This window comes from Pezoporus occidentalis, unplaced genomic scaffold (genome assembly GCF_034315485.1).
Source record: "Pezoporus occidentalis ecotype Australia unplaced genomic scaffold, CSIRO_AGI_Poc_V1 ctg23, whole genome shotgun sequence".
Lineage (NCBI taxonomy): Eukaryota > Metazoa > Chordata > Aves > Psittaciformes > Psittacidae > Pezoporus > Pezoporus occidentalis.
In genome coordinates this window covers 5124447-5147230 of record NW_026914180.1, presented here as the reverse complement: position 1 = coordinate 5147230, position 22784 = coordinate 5124447, and the positions used below count along the sequence as shown (strand labels likewise).

At 38.6% G+C, this 22784-nt stretch overlaps 1 protein-coding gene across 5 annotated transcripts in view; it reads right to left on the bottom strand.

Annotated features, from left to right (window-relative positions):
- Window positions 1-637: 637 nt before the first annotated feature.
- Window positions 638-22784, bottom strand: part of RBM33 (RNA binding motif protein 33) — a 104343-nt gene continuing 82196 nt past the window's right edge. For 2 of the 5 annotated variants that reach the window (XM_062621465.1, XM_062621467.1), the window contains exons 16-19: window positions 16737-16949; window positions 15122-15310; window positions 3898-3986; window positions 638-3701 (exon numbers count right to left, since the gene is read on the bottom strand). In XM_062621465.1, the coding sequence (XP_062477449.1) occupies window positions 3653-3701; window positions 3898-3986; window positions 15122-15310; window positions 16737-16949 (540 nt within the window). In that variant the 3' untranslated portion in view covers window positions 638-3652. The remainder of the gene's footprint in view (window positions 3702-3897; window positions 3987-15121; window positions 15311-16736; window positions 16950-22784) is intronic. The other 3 variants (XM_062621466.1, XM_062621468.1, XM_062621469.1) reach the window with 3 other exon arrangements.

Below are 22784 nucleotides of genomic sequence, written 5' to 3'. Positions count from 1 at the left end.
CGTGTAAAACCAAAATATCCCGAACTTTTGAGAACAATATTACATGACAGACCTCATTTGCACTTGCACAGCACAATGGAACAAACCTAGAAACCCCATGCCTTGGTCTGACAGTGCACTGTATATCCCCTCAAAAGTTAAAGGACAAGTTTTTTATTTTTTTAATAATAAAAAAAAAGGTAGAACATTCTAATAAAACACCACAGCTCATATGGCCAACCCAATCTCTTAGTCAAGGCAAAATATGTTTAGTTATCAAATAAATTCTCCAGTGCTACAAGAAGAAAACAAAAGAAAAGAATTTGGAAAAAAAAAAAAGTTGGTTTCATATAATCACCTCCTGGAGGTGCCTAGTAAAATCTTTATAAAGTTATGCTAATAAAAACTGTGAACAAATAATACACAGATGAGGATATATGTATTGACTTACTAGCATCTTTATAAAAATTTGAAGATATACACAAAAGCACATCAACATTTATGGAACTGTATCCATTAAACTTTGATGAGACAACACAAAAAACCTAACAAAGAGCTAAGATGTGGTTGACTGTAAGCACTTTGAGTAACATTTTAATTTTAAAAGGTCAATATTTACATACTACATTAAATGCCTTCCCTGCCCCCCCCCCCCCCCCCCCCCGCATTTTGCATTGTATTTTGAACACATGATAAAGAAAGAACAAGATAATGGTTGCAACAGATCTTCCAAGAAAGTTAACTTGAGATGCTCAGATTTAACTATGTGCTGAAAGAGAACATGGCAAGAACACATCCTTCTAGCTTTACCTCTACTTCCTTTGGGTTTTTTTAGGAGGAGACAGCAAAGGGATCTAAAAGAGCTGTATCACTCAAGCTGATCATTGCCAAGAGATCCACTTTTAAGTTAGGATTTGAGAACTAACAAAACACGAACATTTTAACAAATGACTCGCCTAACTGCTACTTTTGCTACTGAGTTTTTTAAGATATTAGAAAGATGATGACAACACAGGGTGTGAGTATGTATGTATGCTTATAATAAAATTCATATAGACACACATACATATAGTATGTTTACATACAGTAAGATACTCGGGTACTGCAATAAGCAGCTAAAATGATCACCACCGACCCACCTGTACCCTGCCTATGAACAAGTAATACTACTGCAACTGCCTTTAAAGAGGGTGCATATAGTCATTAAACAGGCACTGCTTATGTTGCCTCCAACATCTAAACAGATGTGAGGTGATCTCAGGTCTTTAATCCAGCCACACATTTACCTCAAAAATCTTTTTTTTTTTTTAACCCCAACTGAATAAAAATTCTTTAAACTGAAGCTGGCTGAACCTCAGCCTCTTTGGGATAGATTCAAAACCCAAAGCAGAAGAATTTCTACAAACTTCTTTGACTTTTGAATCAAACCCATATTCTTAGGCTCTAAGAAACTCTTAACTCCAGTAACATTTGGTTCTGACAGGACAGCTGATCAGCTGCAGATGTTCCTACTGCTGAACTCAGCTGCTGGCCTGTCTGGCATTTGCATCTAACCCAGATTTCCAGACATGCACTATTATCACTCCACTCCGAGACATCTTGCCATCCTTCTCATTGCAAGAAGCTGCTCCCTAACAGCGAGATGAACAACTGCTTCATGACTTGTTTTAAAGATAAGCATTTAATTATTAAAAAATAAAAACTACATAACCTAAGGAAGCAGCATAGGGATCCTACTGCTCACAGTGTGAGGAGTTAAGCAGCATGGGAGAGATCACCTCGTGTGAGTCTTCAGGGTTGGCTCCCACCGGGCACCTCCTACCTGCAGCTGGTTCTCTGTCCTGGGTTTGAGTCTACCTGAAGCACTAATAGGACTTTGTGTAGTAATTGTGCTGGATGTTACTAACTATTAAGCACAAATGGGGAACTACAGAGACAGATGCAAAGCTCAAAACTCACTTCCGTGCAAAAGTGTCACATTACAACAAAAGTTGTAAACGGGCTTAGAGTATCAATTTCTTTCCCAGTACATTTCCAAAGTACTACATTACTGTATTATTTCAATGAACAAAGAGCAGTTTTACCTAGATTTTTGACAGTATTTTATTATTAAATCATTAGTAACTTCTACTTAATTGAAAATCTGGACCAGAACTGTAAGAAAGCCTATTAGGCCTTTGTGACTTAGTTACCATTAAATCTTTATAAAAAAATTAAAAGAATTTAAAAAAAATGGTACTATATGGTACTTTATGATGCTATAAACTTGCTTACTTCACCTTCTACATTTGACATGCCTATTTTGGACCCCATTTGCAGCTGTTTCATTACATACCAATAGTGCTCTCCTGCGGTCACTCAGGTAACAAACCTGGACGGGTTCTGTAAGTCCCCACCTTCACGCAGTAAGTGGGGTACTTACTAAAGTATTTCTAAAATAAAGGATGAACCAAAAGCTCATGGTCTAAAACTAAGAAAGTGTTCATAAAAACTGGAATCCAATATAAAGATGACATTGTAATAAGTTTATTCAGAAGTAACTGAAAAAAAAAACCTTCCTTTGGCAACACCATCTAGATGGTTCTTAACCAAAAGGAAATAATACGGATTTTACTTTGAATAAAATATAAGCTCCTTAACGTTTGCACATTATTTTGGGAACTGCCACGTTCACCGGCAGACTCGCAATGTCATAGTCCTGTATTTTATTGGGAACACCACATCAAACCAAGTCCTTTCAGTTATGGGTTTCTTATGGTTCAACATTAGTCACAAAATAAATCCCAAAGAAAAAAACTCTAATCAAAATAAAGCATAAGGCAATCATTAAACGCTAAGCCAAGAGAACTATTAGGAATACAACACTCTTCCTATGTAGCATTTTTGAAGTGAGCCACCAAATATTTATTTTTCCTTGTATCTGGCAGCATCATCTAAAACAACCTAGTTACAACTTCGAGTTCACTACCCCACGATGCTACTGAAGGGCAAAGATCCTTGTTTTTAAAACCCAAGGGAAAATACAGCAATGTTATATCTACACAGGGTTTTACGGAATAAGTGGAGTTGGAAGGAGAAGATGGAAGTCTGTGTTGGAATAGAAAAATGCAAAGATGGATTTAACTTATTTACAAAGATCAGAACTACAATTTTCCAGTGTCACCTCCATAGCTTCTCAGCATACTGCTGTTCAGCGAAGTAGACCACGTTTAAATCTATGCAAGAATGCCTTCTATGCTCCCAGATATACAATGTAGCTAATGTGTTTTGTTTAGAAAAGTGAGTTTTCATTCAAAACTGAAGATAAGAGCAACCATTATCAAATATTCTTTGCTATGGAGAAAGTTTTTAAATCTTTCTATGTAAACGTTCTCTCTCAAGTCACTGTGGTCACACAGTAGGATCTTGAAGAACAGCATCTACGTGCATTGAAAGCGTTTTGAAAAAGATTCTGTAGTTCCATGTGGTTACAACAGAATGTGAACAAACCTAACAGAAATTCCACTTTGCAGATCCTCTCAAGTTCTGCTCTTCTGGAGAAGATCTTGCTGCTTTCTGTAGTTAGCAACTAAAGACTAAGCTGAAAGGTTTCACAACCCGATGGTTTTGCCACTGTGCCTCATGTAGCTCCACAGTATGCTCCTGTTAGTGTCAGGGTTTCTCTCAGCAGTCATCACTCAACTATCAGTGCCACATTTATGTGGGACAGATCTATCATGTGCCTGTTAAAAGTTAAAAGAAATTTAAACCTGGTACTCAAACCGAATCTAGGGGTGGAGAACAAACAAGGAGGTTCTATGAAGGTCACTAATAAACAGATGCTTGGCTGGATTAAGAGAAACATTGAGCAGAGAAGACTGATTTAATCTTTTGAAAGGAGGGAAGGAACTGAAGCAGCAGCACCATTTAATTATTTACCTGTGGAATTTCTGTTGAAATGCTAAAGCATGCGCTGGCTCCTTAAATTTTGCTATGGCCTTCCGTTGTTGAGGAAGCATCTGTAAACTCTGCAGAGAAAAAAAGCCAAAACACATTTTTAATATTCTCTTAAAGTTACACTTAAAAAACCCACTCATTCTGCACCAAACTGATGGAAATTCTGCCATATTTCTTTCTTCTTACTGGTATCCAGGAAATGGAAAGACACTTCTTGGACTGCAGTCAGGGACACAGCTGAAGGTGTTTCAGCTGCTACATTAAGCAACTGTACTGACTGGAAATGCCAGACCATCACACTTTAAGCAAAGACAACAGCTTCTCGATTCTACCCATATAGATGACCCAAACCCTGCAGCCAAATTCACACCAACTAAATAAGAAACATTCCACTGGGCAGAGCAAAAATTCACACACAAGCATCTGGAGTCACCCACTTGATGTACATTAAAGGATCAGGGCTTTCCACAGGTCAAACAGGGCAGAATCAGGAAAACGAAGTGGTAGGTCTTGATCTCTAGACTGCATATCCTCAAACGGCTGTACCAAAAACAAGTGGCTAACTTTTGACAGATGCTAACCACCAAGAAACCCTGATGAAATGGCTTAGGTCACCACTTCCAAATCCTCCTAAGTAATGGGAAACCATGCCACACACATCTACCCAGGTAAGTCCATCTGATACGTGCTTCTCATACCATGAGAGCAGCATTTCACAGTGCTACAACTATCAAAAAACCCTGTATACTATTGACCACTCCTCAGCCAGGGCTTTGGAGAACTTGTGTCCTTGCTCCCTGGTGCATCAAGAAGCCCTGGTAATGCCTGATGATCTCCGTGAGCAGCCTGTGGCCTTGGCAATGAAAACTTTTCAGACTTACTAAGATTAAAATTGATGTCTTGAGTTAGCATGTTAGGTATAACAGCATATTTTTCAAAAAGACAACTCGCAAATTTGAGACTACGAAGTTTTACACATCAAATAGGTACACACCCAACAATCAATGAGAACATGCGATAAGTATTCAGCATCGCAGAATATTCAAGTTAATCTGCACTGTATAGTTTTTGGAAATGTAGATTTTTCTATGATGAAAAGATTTAGTTAAGTCACTGCAACTTTTTAGTTTCTGGGCTTGTAGGAATGGCATTTAGTTTTAAAAATGAGAAAACATTTGGTAGATGATTTTTGTCTTTTTTCAATCTGAAAGCACTTTACAAGGTTAAGCACATTCTACCCGCAAGAATACAGTCAGGCTGCAGAAAATGCCAATGTCCTTTGACAAAGCTCAGTTCTCCTGGAGGTTATCTGCTGGAGTAGGTGAAGAAGGTACTGAAGTCTGTGTTCTCCTCCTTCACTGATGTCACTTTATCATGATTTACAGAACTGTATCTAATGCACATTCTCTTGACACTGCTTTTCTGGATAGAAAACACTAAGGATTAACTCAGTCCTATCACTAAGTTTTGAAGACTTAGTTAAAGGCATTAAATAAGATTTAGAAACAAGAAGCTTGGAATAGTTGGGGAAAATCTCTGAATTGCAATAAAAAAATAAAAATCAAAACCCAAAAGTAAATCTGTTCCTTTCAAAGAACTTGACACTTTAAATATGAGAAAACCTGTTTGAATCACTGAAAGGATGAATATTTCACAGAACAGTGGAGCTGGAAAAGAACCCAGGGACATATCCTTTCAGCTGTACCCTGAATGTCCTGCAGTCACCTGCTTCTCTCCCCATTCCTGAATCATCTCCAGCTCTCTTGCTGACAATCAATCCTCACAACAACAGGTCTCACTCAACCACAGGAGATTCTCCAAATGCTTTATGGTCTAGACCCATGTTGTGATCAAGTGAAGAAGCTACATTTAATGACTTCTTGCACCAAAATTGAGTTGTTATTGCATTAATGAGATGTATAAAGGAAAATTTCATTTTGCAGTTTATATACCCATAATAAAAAATTAATAAAAGTAATTAGCATATAAAATTGACTAAAGGAAGACATTCTGGTATAGTACAGACTTACTAATGAAATTAGGCAAAGTATCTAAATATTATTACAGACAAGTTACTTACACTTTCATACAAATTAATAAAGTTTATTGACTGACTAGCTTGGGTATTATGTCACAGCCTGTTCTTACGTTGTTTTATTGCCTTATTTTTCAAAGAAAAAAACCAAAACAATTAAAACACTAAACACATTATAATTTTAATGCTCAGCTGCTTTGGCAACAAGATATCAATTCTTTGGTAAGTCCATTGAAAAGCATCTTTATCAGATTTAATTTCATTTGTCAATACAGACAGTTGTGGAAATAAAAAGCCAACCCATCTCATCCTTTGCTGAACTGCCCAAACACCTTTAGAGAATCCTGGAGTAAGGCAGTAACTTCTAGCATCAGGATCTTCTCAACTACTGCAGTTACACATGCCTATGCTTTAACCAGAAAGAGAATTAAGGACTGCAAAAAGAAAGGATAAAATAATGCTACACAAACAATACTTCTTCAGTTGGAAACTGTCTGAAACATGTTAATTCAAATGGTTTAAAACCAAATTCTCATCCTCTACTGCATTTAAACTATGGTAATGAAAATGGTACACAATCACTTCACGTTTGTTTAGGTATATTAGCTATATACACCTTATTTAGGTAGAAATAAAAAGTTTGGGTTTTAACACAAAAAAAAGGCAATTACTAAGCTAAGTTAATTTGATGATATGACCACCATGGCCTGAAATACCAACATAAATACCTTTGCTGACAAAGATTTTTAATATCACAACATAAACTGTGATCTACATCATGTTTTCAAACAAATCCACATCTATCATGACCTGCAAGTATAAACATTATTTATCCAAGCTAACAAACACCTCTTGAAAACATATGTTCTGATTTTAGGGTAATATTTGCTTACTTGCATTACTATTTAAATCCAAGTTTTGTACTTAGCAACGCTGACTATCAGATACAGAAGAAGCAGGTACGATTTTGTCGAGTGTGTAGGTCCTGAGCTGCTGTTAGCCCACCCAGAGCAGATGGGTTATCAGCTGGGCATACAAACTAGTGTTCCACTTCAGTGGAAACCTGACGTAAAGTAACTACATACTCATCCTACCGGATTATTTCCATCTCCTTGGATTCAGGATGACATGTAGTTAGATGATGATAACAGTCTGAAGAAAACGTGGGGTTTTTTTTGTGTAACCTGTGGATTTTTATTAGCTCAAAATGTTGCTCAAGGCATTATCTTAAAGACTTACTTCACCACCTTCTGCTTTTGTTGATTCCAAATACATGTTGGGAAAGTACATACAAAATTAATTTTGTGTATCTTAATCATGCTACCTTGCTTTGTTTAACAAAGTTCTCCACCTTTGTTTAATAATTTGTCAGCCTATTTTTTTCAGTGATAACATGCAGTATTTCTAGCATCCATAACATTCTCTGATAGTTTGAGCGCTCACACATTAATTGCAAAGATCTTGAAATAAACTCCTAGAAAGCTGTTATTTTTAATCATGCTCTTTCATCAGACTATCACTGTATTAGCCAGTTTACTTGTAAAGAATGTCCTAATTTTGTTTCCAAAATTATTGGTACCACTATTTAATGTGTTTCATTAATGTAAAACCCCATACATGTGCAAGCATTAATCTTTCATTTCAAAGTAAAACCTGAAGTACTCCATTAGCTCTTGTAGAGCTTGTACAAAAACAGATGCTCACCTATGTTTTTATTATTTTTGTTTCCCCACAATGTATCTTAACTTCTATTTCCAACAATACTGTATATCAGGATAGATTTAAACTTTTGTCATTTCCTTTCATACTGCCTAACTACTTCTGAAGATTATGTTAGAACAAATTAAACAATGTTTTACTGAACAAAAGCTCTTCTTGCCTGGAGCATCTCCTCCCCTCCTTCTGCACCAACCTGGGTGTCTGCAGAGATGTTCCTCTCACATTTTCTCACTCTTCTCTCTGGCTGCAATTGCTCCTGCACACTAACTTTTCCCCCTTCTTAACTATGTTATCCCAGAGGTGCTATCACTGTCACTGATGCTCTCAGCCTTGGCCAGCAGCAGGTCTGTCATGGAGCTGTCTGGCACTGGCTCCATCAGACATGGGGGAAGCTTCTGGCAGCTTCTCAGAAACACTCCCACTGCCAAAACCTTGCCATACAAACCCCATACACATTCTGAAAAAGTACTTTAGTATGTTGGTTTTAGACCTGATGCAATACCACAAAGGTAAGAGCATCAGACTGGTCTTCGTATAGTACTAAAGACAGCTCTCTCATTTTCAAAGAACACATAGTAAGTACTAAAGTAATCCTTAGTCTTATGATCTCCATCATAAAAACATGATCTTCCCCAAAGTATCACGGCTCATTAGGAATTTGACCTGAATTTAGTATTATTCTGTAACCTACTGATTTCGAAAAGCCAGTCAGAGGAGACAGGAAACAACCAACAACACAGCACTGCCTCTGGAGACAGGCTGGTTTTACTGAGCAATACCTGACCTCCCATTTAATGGGAGGACACTCATGTTTCATCCACAGGAGCTTTCCCTGTTGCCACACTGCACTGCACTAGAATCACCTTCTATCATGAATTCCAAAGCTGAAATACCACAATCCTCCCAAACGTCACTGCCCTGAGAAAACAACTTCATTCACATTTCTCTTTAAGTTGACCTAGTAAGATGTTCACCAGAGGATGAAAACCCCTTCCCAGATCCACTCAGGTGTAAAGGATTGACAATACATACAATAACTGCCAAGGGATTTCAAACAAGTGGTTACTTTACCGATTTGGGTGTACAGATCTACCATACACCATTTCATGGGACCAACCTGAGATCAGAGGTATTCTTGGCATGTTCCTATTTGACTCTGTTTTCCAGAAATTACATTCTGACATATTCCCAGCATCAAAAATAAAAAGCTGGTTTAGGCTAAGAAGGAGTATTTTATATGGAAAGGATTTAGGCAGCATAGAGATCATACTGATTTGACTGTCTCCCTTTTCTGCTTCTTTAGGCACTGCCATGGGAAGACGCATACCTTATATTGAGCAGATACCAGCAAACCCCAGTATTTCATGATCACTCATGTTTTTTTGATATACAGTTTGCCTACAAACTCTTTTAAAACATGCTATTTAATTCAACAACTTAAAAAAATTAAACAGGGGCTCTGGCTTTTTCTGCAACTGAACTATTACCAGTGACTAAAGCATGAATATCATAAAAGGACTATTCCCTCTGCAGACATTTCTTCAGAGTCTGCAGACCTACACTGCCCTTAATTTTCTCCTTTACATAAGCTCTGCTATTAAATCTACACATTCACAATATTATATGATTCTATGATATCAGTGAAAATAATACTAAAAAGCCTGTATGACAGTAGCTGCACAATAATCTCTAGTTAATCTTTGCTGCAAAACAAAGAGCCTTGAGATAAGCAGCAGGACATCCATGAGTAGAAAGCAAGAGATCACTTGCAGAGAATAAGCATCTTTGACACCAAAACTCTCAGAGGTTACAAAGAGAAGTTAAAAGGGAGATAACAGAGCACTGGGAGACGGAAACCAAGCAGGCAGGAGTGAGACTGGAGCAAGCACTCATTTCAATTATAGGAGACAAATGAGAAATAAAAGTTTCCTCATTTAGTCAATTTCTTTCATTGAAGTAAATGGACTACCTAACAGTCTGCAAATTCAGTTCACCAGTGAGTTTGGGACTAGCAGTGGAAGTGCATAAGAAGCTGCTAAAAAGGGTCTATGCAGAAAGCGTAAATGTTCCTAACCAACATCATGTCCAGCGTGTGATCCAACATGCTCTGCAACAAGTCAAATAGCAGCATGGCAGGCACTTTCTAAAAGGAAAGATCAGATTTTAGTTAATTCTTCCCTCCCATCAATAAATGCAGACACATTTTTATTATCCTCGCAGCCTCCTGACACCTGAAGCATCCTTCCTGGGAACGACACTTCCAAGTCATTTCCAACAAGCATACAGGCTGGGACAGAATGTATTTATTTTATCCTCAGTTGTTGCAACTGATCTCTTCCACCTTTTGTCCCTCCTTCCTGTTTTGCTGCCATCTTTGAATTCATACTTTAAAAGTGCTCAGCTTTCCATCTCCATATGCAAGATGAGGTGAGAAGAAAGAATCTTCTCTCATTGAGATGGGCATCAGTAGGTTGAGAAGTTGAGCCCTCCAAAGCAGGGCTGAGCTAGACAGGATCAGGATGGAGCTGCTCTTCTCTTCCTACAGCCCCAAGGATGAAGCAGAACTACCAGCATCTGCTGAAAATATTTTTACAGAAGACTACACATATTTTTGGGAAGACTACACAGGTCAGCTCTACGAACCTTGTGTACTGCATCACACAGAGAACCACCCCACTGATCTACAAGAGCACTCATGTCCTGGGCATACTCATCCATGTGCGCTCGTCATTTCCACTGCTAAGTCTTGAACTAAATTCAGCAATTCTGAATAGGGTCAGCGCAGAGAGCTGCGTTTACCCTGACTGAGCACTAGGTAGCGCTGTCTCTCTAAGAAAGCAAAGAGAAACGCACCGACATAGGAATTGTTTTTCCCTCCTAAGACCAAAAAAGAAATGACGACGTTATCAAACTCATATTCATAAAATTACTCAAAATACACCTACAGTTGCAACATTCTTGTCACCTCTGATACACAGCAGTGGGTTGGTTTTTTTTTTCTAGTATTTCTCCCCCCTTTTTATTTAACATCAGAATTTGTAATCTTGAATCTTCACAAAGCAATGCTGAGATTTTTGTGCTGATGTTGTGTGCTTGCAACCATTTCACGTAAGAATATATAATTAAAGATGATGATGGAAGACATCCACAGAATGATCAATCAGTACTCAAATTATCTGGAGGTCTAGTAAGCGCTCCCCTCTGTCACCATCCTAGAAAAAATGTGAGGGTGGCAATAACTAGCTGAATGCAAGCCTCCAGAGACAGTATAAACATTAAACCCAGATTCAAGAGCTCCGGAAGAATGCACTTCATTTTTCCTGACCTTTGCAACTTATTAGTAATCTAGTTCAGCAAGTGTTTCTGAATGGATGTGTACCGAATGTTACTGCTTTAGCACAACCCCATGAGGCTCTATTTTGGTGATGTGCTCAGAAATCTGTACTTTCCAACACTCTGGAATACATAATTTCATTTATAGCATGTAATTATTTTAGGTTGAGCACTCTGATTTTACTGAAGGTATATTATTTGTACCTGAAAGTTTATCCTCTCCAGAAAGAGTCCGACAGCAAACTGTATGTTGAAAGGAAGCACTTTTCCTGCTAATTTAATTATGTTTGAATTGTAAAATGCAGCTATGACTAAGGGGGTGTTCCTGGAGCCCCAAATATTTTTTTTCTATTTGGTATCTCGAGAATCTTCATGGTATTTTATTCTCCTATGTTAGTAACAGAGCAGCTTTAATGAAGCAAGGATGAGAACTAAAGAGTCTTCAGTGATTAGGCAACACAGGGTATTTCAAAGCTCATACACAGGAAAAGATAATTTTCTTAATTTCTAGGGTATGGAGGAGACAAAATGCTCAATTGCCAACTACAACTGTAAAAGTATCCTTCATCTCTTACGCACACCCAGCTATTCCCAAACCCTGGCTCCCAGAACGCCCACCTCAATGATGGCAAAGCTAGGAGTGTTGAATATTATGAACTGAGAAAAGTTTTTAACTTCCCTTCTCAAGGTTTGTGCAAGGTGCTTGCACCTCAATGACACTGATACGAAAAAGCTAAAATAAAAATCCAGCCTTTCTGTACCCAGAAAAACAAAGTAATCTCATCCTCCCCTATTCACTCCACTGATATTGGAGTGACTTTTTCCATAAATACGTTAAAACTTTCTGTTACAGAATCATAGACTGGTTTGGGTTGGAATGGACGTTAAAGACCATCTAGTTCCAACCCCCCTGTCATGGGCAGGGACACCTTCCACTAGACCAGGCTGCTCCAAGCCCTGTCCAACCTGGCCTTCAACATTGCCAGGGATGGGGCAGCCACAGCTTCTCTGGGCAACCTGTGCCAGGGCCTCAGCATCCTCATAGTGAAGAATTTTTTCCTAATATCTAATCTAAATCTACCCCCTTTCAGTTTAAAGTCATTTCCCCTTATCCTGTCACTACATGCCCTTGTAAAAAGTCCTCTTCCTGAGAAAACACATGAAGGATTAAGCACACTGCAACAAAATCAGGAGTCAAACTGTATTTGAAAATAGGAGGTGGTGTGGGATCAACGGCTCTGCAGCAGAAACTGTTACACGAGGCAATACTTAAGATTTTTGAGCTGTGTTTGCACGTCACTTTGAAGCAAGATGTTTGCTTACCATTACAGATGCATGTCCTACCAGGTTGGACCAGATGATCCCTCAGGTACAGTTTGGAAACCTTTGACTTTAAGCAGGAATTTGAGTGCTGGATAATAAGCATGTGTAGTTTCAAAATAATATCCATGCAGGAAGGTAACTCCTTAAATTTTGATTCAGATTTGAAATTTCTTTTAGAATTGCAAAAAATAAGCATGAGTTTGACACACACATTTCTCCCCCACCCCAGGATAAATAAAATTCAAGAAACTGCTGTCTCAGTCTTCAGTTCAGTAAGGAAAAATTTGCTGAATATAGCCAATAGCTAAAGATAGAACACTCTACATCTTAAAGATGGAGTCAGCCACAACTGATTCACCTCTCTCTCCTCTTACTATCTCTTGAACTCCATCTGAACAAGCTAAAAACCTCAGCACCATGCTTCATTTCCAAAAGAGCAGCTAGAATTTCTCACCATGCCATTTTCCCCACATTAGCCATCTCCCCAAACTCTGTCTATTTTGAGTTCAGCAAGCTTTTCATTTAGAAGACCAGAGCTCTGCACTATCTGAGATCTCTTTGCTCTGGTCATGGCCATGACCTGTACTTGCCTCTCACATGAAATCCCTTAAAGCCCACACAGCAGGGAGCCCTTCCATTCACTACTGTGCTCTTTAGGCGCTCATGCCTGCACTCCTCATTGCAAGTCACTTACATGAAACCCATTTTAAAGAAAGAATGAGGAAATAACCAAGCAGGGTTATTTCTACCAGTTATCACTACCAGAGCCTGCTGGCCATTTCTAGTTGCAGGAGATTTAGTGCAGCACTGAGCACAAACACCAGTAAAAACATTAATTAACAGCCACAAAAGAATCCACTCATGAACTTCAGAATAGTGACCTCTTTGAAAAATCTAGCACCATCTGTCTGAAAGTGACTGCTGTGAGCAGGGACAAGACAGGTTTTCAAATATATCATTTTCAGTTCTTCAGTTTCTTGGTTCAAGGCACCTAGAACTGCTGCTGCCCCTTCCTCATTTAGTTTGTTAACATTTCTGTGGTACCACTTCTCAGAGTACCATAAAGAAAAACCAAAAACAAACCAAAAAGAAACCCCACAACCAACCAAAAAGCTAAATATTGCACATGGTAATACCAGTCTTAGACTCTTCCTACAGAAGGATCACTTCTCCCCTGGATATCTATCTCATTATCCACATTTGTGAAACATTATTCAATCTCAAACTAGCCAGGAAATTCCTAGCCTTCTACAAGTCAGACTTGAAATTCAAGTGCAGAATTAGCGAGAAGGCCTTCTGCCCTGTTAGCTAAATTCAAACATCTCTTTTAAAGTACTACTTCAAGATCTCTGATAAGGTGAAAATGATGATTTAGAAACCCTCATTTCCTAAGGTACAGCTGATGTTGCTGCAAGAATACAAGTTCTGTAGGGCACACGGATGTATCAAATCCCACTACAAAATGAGTTACCTTTTTTATTTCCTCTAAGTAGATCCTTCTAAATTGATCTGTGACATTGAATTGAGAGACCAGAGTTTAGATTCAGCTAGCAACAACTAGCTAACAGGAAGTTTTGAATAAATTTTTTAGTACATTCTCAGTAACTTCTCTCAACTGTGAGTATCTCCTAGCAGGGTTTCTGTTAATCTCCTCCTAAAATTCTCATGCAAGATTTAGCAAGTAAACACTGAATAAATGTGCTTTGGAACTGTATGAATAATTTCCTAGAGTACTACAGAACATGAAGGCACAAAGTATGTTGTGAGAGTGTTTTCGCTTTCACAAACAAATTAAACCTCTCTGAATTGACGACATAAATAATTCAGCATTATTCCATTTACTAAATTGGGAAGAAGTGAGGCAGAGTGTACATCTTTAAGAGAGCAGTGTGTTTTGCAACAGAGAGATGATCCCACTAACAGAGAAGTCTCCCAGAATACCACCAATTCATGCATTGCATTTGTCTGAAATTGTTGATCCTGTCAAAAGGAGCACTCCAAACTGAAAAAAATCAAGGAAAAAATCCTCTTCATCTGTATGTTTCATTATTTATTGACTGCCATTTTCAAACGCACTAACAGTAAGTCAGCCAGGACCTCCTAAGCCCTTCAGCGCTTTGAAAACCTCCTGTATTCCTAAAGTCAGTTTAACTGATACATCATTTCAAGGAGGCAGTTTACAAACAGAAGCTTCACAGGAGATATATCAGTGTGTGTGTGTTTGTGTCATTACCTTGCTCACAGGCCCTTCCTCAAAAGAATCCTCTATAAAAATGAAGGATAAATAAAATCCTTCAAAGGAGACTGTGTTTTTATCTGAAAAATTCAATGGTGCTACATGATAAAAAACCTCCACTGGGTAGTGGTCATTAAGTGCTCTTACCACAGGACTGCAATGACAGGAAAACGTAAATGTCAATAAAAGATGGTAGGTGCAAGTCAACAATAAAAGCAAGGACAGCAACCAAAAATACATTTGCTTTTATATGATCATCTGTTTTTAACAACCTCACAGAATAGACAGGCTTGTATTGTGTAAGAAAATATGGGAGACAGCACAGGAACTCCAAAATGAAGGAGACTTTTGCAGCAGGAATGTGATGGTTAGCAAAATCCTCCTGTGCTGCAGTATCATCATGTGCTTGTCTTTCCTACCAGGTGTAGCATGTGTGGATGGGGGTGCCTTCAAACATAAATTACCAATAAACACACATTGTATTTAGTGTCAGGGAATTAATTGAGCTTTCTGGAATGAAAGCCTTTTGGCACAAAAATGATAAACCGAGGCTGACCTACCTGAATGGGTCCCACTGACATCAGCAGGTTTTTCAGTTGGACATCAGTAGTTGATGAAGAAAGCCCTTCAACTGACACAATACAGGGCTGAGGTTTGCACTCCACCACTCGCAGGTTCTGTTTATTTGGCATCAAGCGTCCTCGGCCCATCTGGCCTGCTACTCCTCTGCCTCTGCCATGCATAATGACCTGCCAACAACAAAAGTAACAGTATTTTGATTTACTTACCTAGAGCTTCTGCTCACAGCATTTGACAAGTGATACAGAAGTTGGCTATTTACTTACAGACTTGATTAACGAACAGGGTGATGTAAAACAGCTTGTTGCTGTTTGCTGATTTGAAATGCCACTTATTAAAATATTCACCCACTGCTTATACAAACCTTTTTTAGAAGGACAGCAAGTTGTATATTGAGTTATATATATATTGCATTGAGGCTAAAAGCCGTAGCTTTACCACAGACCAACAAAGCAGTGGAGTTTCTCAGACCAAAATACATAACTTAATTTTCAACAGGCTAGCAGGATGTGTTCGGCTCCCATATTTTAAGTCTGAACAAAAACCCCACAAATCACCCCCCTCCTTTTTCTCTTCTCAACCTACAGGTAAATCTAATGTACCCACAAGACCAGCAAACTGCTTCAAATGCCTCCAATCTCTATTGCTACCAACTCTTGGTCTGGTATCAGGATGGACTACTTGCATATGCTAAATAATTTTAAAACAATTTTTCAAAGTTCCTTTCCCCCAGATCCTTAGGACCTGGCACCACCATATGCTCTGGAGCTGGAAATGTGTGGATTTAACTCTTGTAAATGAAAGACTGAACAGGTGGAAAGAGGTTAAATAACAATGAAACAGAATAACAAACATTAAACAGAGTTAACACTTAACACTGAGTTAACACCCAACATGGTTTCTCCATTCCTACCTGGAAAGCCTACGGAGGCTAACAACTTTCTACACCCCTCCACATCAGCAAGGAAACTTAATCCTTACAAGAAGCAGGAAGACTATGGCCAACAGTTCAAAACCAAGAAATTAACTTGGAAGTCAAAATAACAGCTATCTTCAAGGAGCATGCCAGTTTGCAAATGCAAAGGCGACACAGGCCACTGCCACCCCAACCCTTGCCCTGCCGCCTCCCAATGCATGACCAGTGCAAAAATCAAGTTACAACATTACCAACTGTTTTGAGTGATATAAACTTTGAGGATCGACCAAAGAGCAACCTGAAGCAGTCACTGTGCACTCCCCTGTGTATGCCAGAAACAGCTGGAATAAAACCGTAAGCACAACTTCAGAAAAACTCTCAGTTTTAAAGACAGAAAACACATTGGCTACCACCTCCTACAGCAGCTATCTTGGGATGCACTCACTTTCCTAGGGACTACTGTGCTGGCCAGGAAGTCAGCAGACGAAACAACCTGCAGGCATCACCAGCCTGCACTGGGTACAAACAGCTCTCTCTAAATTAAAAGCTTGATGTGCAATTATGCTTCTCCTGGGTCATGCAGCCCTGTGCTAGCAATTGACAAACAGGATGCTAGTTATTAATAGAGCAACACAGCTAGACAGTAAAATTTCTAGCAGTGACATGTATCTAAAAATCACCTTTTTAGGTTGATGGATTCCCTGGATGTTTTTGACCCCTTGAGGAGCTGGTGAATGGATCTGTGCCTGCTGCTGCTCTTGGTGGTGCTGCTGCTGTTGCATTCCTTTTGTCAATGTGACCTTCCGCACTGGCTGCTGTTTCGGCTCCGGGGGTTGTTGAGGCCGCTGGGGCTGGCCCTCTGGGTGAAAAAAGCCAGCATCATCTCCCCCCTGCTGAAATCAACACAACAACAGGCGGCTCAATGTCCAGGCACTGCAAACTGCCCCATTCAGCTTGCTCAGTGCAGAGAGAACACCTAGCGGTTTGTCTGCTAAAGCGAACCAGTGGCCATGGTAGGCATGGGAAGTGTGTTCCAGCCTAAAATAAACCCAGGGTATCTGGAGAACAGTTTACTTTGTTCAGGCTTTATTATAATTACAGTGGTAAATTAATGTCTTTTCATACACCAAGTAGCAAGGTGTTTTCACTTCTCTTTCCAAATACTTTTTCCTTCCAGGGTTACATGTAAACTATGAGTTTATTTTGTCATTACTATTACTTATTACTATTATTTTTTAGAGACATACACATTGCAGAAGGAGCAAAGAACTGTGAAGGCTGGAAGAACCAGGTAAATGCTCATCTTTAAAACTTCAACCTCTCTTTAGTTAAATGATACCTACTTTGAAGCATGTACTTTTTCTGCCAGCTTCTATACCAACAGCCTTTTAAGCAGCCTCCTTCCTCAAACACTGTCTCTACTTGGAACAGTTCTTCCCTAAGGTTGTTTTGGTTTTCTTTGTTTTCTAAAGCTCTTACAGATATTTATAATCACAAACACGACAAAATACCACCTCAGTGCCTCTCTCATCCAATGTAGCTCTTTCCATAACACCCCTCAGTGCAATCAAGCAGAATAAAAGCATAAACTGAAAGCACTAGGAGAGAAATGATTCCCTTCCACTGCCTCTACGCAGAAAGTTCAGTTTTTATTACAGACTGATGATTCTTGAACCTGTATCCTGCTGTCCAGATCACATCAATTCCTGAAAAACATCACATGGAGAAAGAGACAGCAGAGCCTGACAAAAGAGAAGTATTTTTTGCATCTATAAAGCACATCACATTACTGCATGGTTTTAAGAGCAGTATCTATACCTCGACTGGACTCCAACTTTAGAACTCAAATACTAGCAAGGCTTGTATTTGCCAGGGGAAGACTTCATTTAAGTCCCTAACCAACCTCAAGAAACCCTGCCAAAGCTCTCAAAGAGAAGGCATATCTAAACAGAGGGGGAGGGGGGAAGGAGGAATTATGAAAGCATCTTTCTTTACACAGGGTTATTTTCCCCCTTTCCTTAAATATTCACAACTCAAAACTCCTTTTTCATCTGTAACATATCTCACAAACCAGAGTGTTTCATGCTAACTGCCATGTTTCTTGCGGATAAGGAGACAAAATACAAGGCTGCAGAAGAAACAGATTTATGGTCTAAGAGCAAGATTACATTGATTGGGAATAAAAATCATTACACTTCTACTGGGATTAAACAAAAGCAAAAGAAACACTTACTGAGGACTGGTGACTAAGTCTCCTCACTATCATTTGAAGAGAAATAGTCCTGTACATGTGATATGCATGTTTGCAAGTTCACTAGTTCACAACTCACGCCCTTAAATCAAGTCCTCGATATTACCAAGTATATACAGGTAACAATTTCTCAAGAACTAGTTAAATCCCAGACAAATGAGCTTCACTGCCCCCTTGCACTGTCTACACTACAAAAGCACAATCTGTCACAGGAAAAATCTTGAAGCTCTTCCCACGTATGGGCTTTCAATGACAGTGTCCAAAGTGAGAGGGCATCCAGTTTTTCCACTTCTAATCACATACAGTGTTTTTTTCTCTACTATACTGAATGGCTCCGTCGCTTTCCAGAAAACGTGATATATAAACCTTTGAGAGAAGGAACTAGTGAGAAATTATAAAGCTTTCCCTTTAGAGTCTCTCTCTTCAATTACTGCTCAAAAATATAAGAGCAATAGCTCTCCTCCTCTCCTGAAAAACCCAAATGTACACATGCAAACAAAACCTTACCAGGAAACCAGCATTAAATCCTCCTTAGTTTAGTATTAATTCAATATCAGTATCACCATAAGCCCTATAGCCTGATGAAACAATTTCTTTTATTCAACCCTACAGCAGCTGGAAGATGATGAAACTAACAAGAACAACAAGCATTTCAGGAGGAATTTAAATGCAATAATTGGGAGCTAAATATCTAATCTCTGCTAACTGCCTGCTGTGAAAAACAGCCATAAATACTTGCAAGCATTTCTTTCCAAGGCAAAAAGCAATCCCAATACATAGGAAGAGCATGTGAAAGTGAAGCCCTCAGGTACAAAACACATCCAACATGCTCATTACAGAAACTTCAAAAGCAAACAATCATTTCCCATAAAAGGCTAGCATAGCCAACAACCGCCCAATATTTAACTACCAAGCCCAATTAGCACCAAATAAAACTGCGTAGGCTAAACACACAGAGTTGAAGACATAACACACAATGTTAGGTCACACTGATGAAAAATCTGACAGGGTTTGCTCCCTGCTGGGGTCTTCAAATGCCACCTTTGGGCTTCACTGTGAGCATGATGCTCTGGCAAAAGTCAAAAGGTAGAAAAATCTCCACACTTTTTGATGAATTAACACATCTCAGAAATAAGAAAACCTATGCAAAACAATAAATAAAGTCCATAGGGTAAGAAAAGGGCCTTGAGCAAGGTCTGCTTCTTCCTGCAACAAGAAGGAATAACGGGCAATAGGATTAAACCCTTTCTTTATACTACTGCTCTGAACATCCACTGCTTTTTGGGATGACTTGAAGAGGGGAAGCAGAGGTGAACCTGCAAGCACCACCTCCCAGGAGAGGTCAATGAGTGAGTGACTTGGTGCTCAAGGACTAACAGCGCTCCCTACAAGTCAGCAGTACATTGCTTCCTGTTACAGATAGCCCTGGCTTCAGCTGAAGACAAATTTTGGTGGTTTTCTTATGAAAATGAAAACCAAATGTGACTCCTAGGTCACTATGCGCCTAAAAAGCAGAACACCACGGCCTCAAATTATGAATTTTAGAACCAGTTCCTTTTTCACTGGCTACAGATATGACAGTGCAAGGACAAGCACTGTCTGAGCCAAAATGAACTTAAGTAGTAGTATTTACTGGCAAATTAAGACTCACCACCACCGTCATCCTTTAAATTTCTACGCAAGACAATCAGTGGCTTCTTGAGGCACATAAATGGAGAAGAACTAAGCCAAGCAAACACCCACAAAGAGCTTTGAACATCTGGACTTCAAAGATACAAAACCTCAGAACATTACACACAAGTTATACATTCATACAAGATCATTAACATTTTAGAGAAAAGACGTATGACTAAAGATGACTGTAAAGATGACCATAAAGATGACCATATGTAACATCAACTCCTGATTTTCACTCATGAGGTATACAATAAGCTGGCACCCATAAGGTAAATCAAAACCTCCAGCAAAGCTACAGGTGACTAAGTAAACTGTACTGCAGAAGCTACCCAAAACGATGACTAAATCATAGAAGCTAAATTGCTAGCACCTCTTCTACTTAAAATGTCTCAGTTCTAGACCATCTGAAATCACCTTTTGCTTTTCCTAAAGTCAATTTCACCATTGCTCATTTTTCATTAGCTTACATCACTGCCCTCCCCAGATGTAAACATGTAGCAACAGAAGAAGGTATTAAAATTTTGAGTCTTCTCTTGCCAAAAAAATATCTTAACTCATTTTTTTCTATAGCATTTTGACATGTACAGGACAACACTAAATTTTTCAGAGATATCTCTATTCATTATCATGGCCTGCCTCATACAATTTGATGCACAAAGCGCTGAAACCAGGTACAATGCTTCTCAGGCCACCACAGAGACTGGCGATTGACTGAAACAAGCTCTGATTTTATACTACAAATTTCCTCTAAAGTCCTCTGCAGAAAAGCGAATTTCCATTCTTTGTCTGCAAACCAATAAAGGAAGAATATTCTTCTGTTATTGTCTACTGCTTGATTTCTATATTACGTATCATTCTGACCTTCAAAGTTCTGAATTTCCAAGTTTTTTAAAAGCTCTGCTTTCACAACATACAGCCAGGAAAAAGTTCTCTTGAATGAAACTTTACCATTATTCAGTTAACTCTGGAATAATGAAAATGCCTTCTTTAAAGTTGCAGGAGTTCTGTTCAGGGGAAAGTATAAAAACTATCTTTCAAATTTCAAGCACTGCAAGATTATTTGCAGTGCCAAAAAAACAAGTTAATTTCAAAGACTCTGCGTAATTAAACAAAAAAAGATCAAGGCAAAAGGGTTTATCTACATGGTGAATGGTTTTCAAAAGTTCTACTGTGGAACAGTCTGTGCAGTTTGATCCAAAACTGGATCAACAAAATGGTCATGTATTTTAGAACCAATTCCCTCATACTTATTGAGACTGCTTTTCATTAATGAGACTCTCTCACTATACACATAGTCAGTGTTGTGTTTTGAGAAGCATAGACCATTCTGTCAAATATGAGATCACAAATTCTAAAAGCAGAATTTTATGAGGAACTGCTTGAATTTAGCAAGCTGAAGCTCTCTCTTCTATCACAATCATTATGACAGTTTTACAATGAAGTTTTTTTGCCACCAACATTAGCAGGACAAATTTATTTATAACAAATGCTTTAAAATGTACTGATAAAAATGCCTATTGATACTGTCAGAGCCACTTGCAATTTGACAGATCAAATCTTATTTTCATTCTTAAACCCCATGAAGAAATGGTATCACCAACTTGCATTCTGTAGTGAGCAAATTGATTAATCCTCCTCTATAGAAATCTCAACTCTTGATTACACCTATCAGACGTTAAGCAGCATTATTCTAGAGTGACAACACTTGACAAATTCCCAAACCATTTCTCTCAGCCTTTGTGGCCCTGCTAGCTTGTATTAACCCTGATGAAAAATTAATTTTCCTTATCTTCTGCTAAACCCCAAAATCCAAATCCGCCAAACTGGCAACTCTTTCTGTAAAGGTATTATGAAAACCTCTAAAAGATTAATTGCATGTCTTCAGGTGACATTAAATTAATTTCTGTACTCGTGACAGACATTTGATACTCCGTACTGAGAGGACAGATAACATTGTCAGGATACACAGAAGGACAGTGGTGCAGTGTCCCAGGGCAGCCTCTTATGAATTCTCCTTTCGATAAGGCCATACTTCACTGTCATTGGCACTGTTAGTGATCTTGCAGCCCATAGACCTCACTGCACAGGTTTCTATTAACTACGACAATGCTGTGTCTATCCATGTAATCTTTATAAAGCTAATTCAAAATCACCCAATAGTAAAGGGATGTGCATGCTGGATAAAGCACTTAAAGGAAATAAACTCTGGTTGATTTGTGTAAAAATAACAGAGAAGCAAAATGTTTTCATCTTTTCTTCCATGCACTGTAACTCAAATTCTCTGTAGCATGATGAAGGCTTAAATCTTGCAGGAAAATCTCAATCCAAAAATGTCTTGTAATTGATTTCCTTTAAGAAAGGAGAAACCCCTCATCTGTTACTAGTTTAAGTCAATATTTCCAGAAATTAGTACCTCTACAGTATCACACTAGTGAAGAAGTGAAAAAAAAAAAACATCCTATAGCTTATTAAGTTCATCTTCACTTCAAGGACAAGAGAAACTACTATTCATCAGCTACATAGGTTGTCATACATAAACTTGTATTTTACTGAGACTGACTACAGTAAAAAGGACAGATGCCTACACAGACAACTGTGTTCCTCATGTAACAAACAGATGGAAAAAAAAAAAACAACACTTAAAGCAAGAAGGACTATCACCTAATATATATGAATATTTTTCTCATTACAGTTATCAGGAAGAAGTATTAAAGGCAAATCCCTAATAATATGCTATTTCTCTTTGACTGGTGCTCCAAATGCTCTAGCACTTTGATATGGCTAGTTGACAGATGGGGGA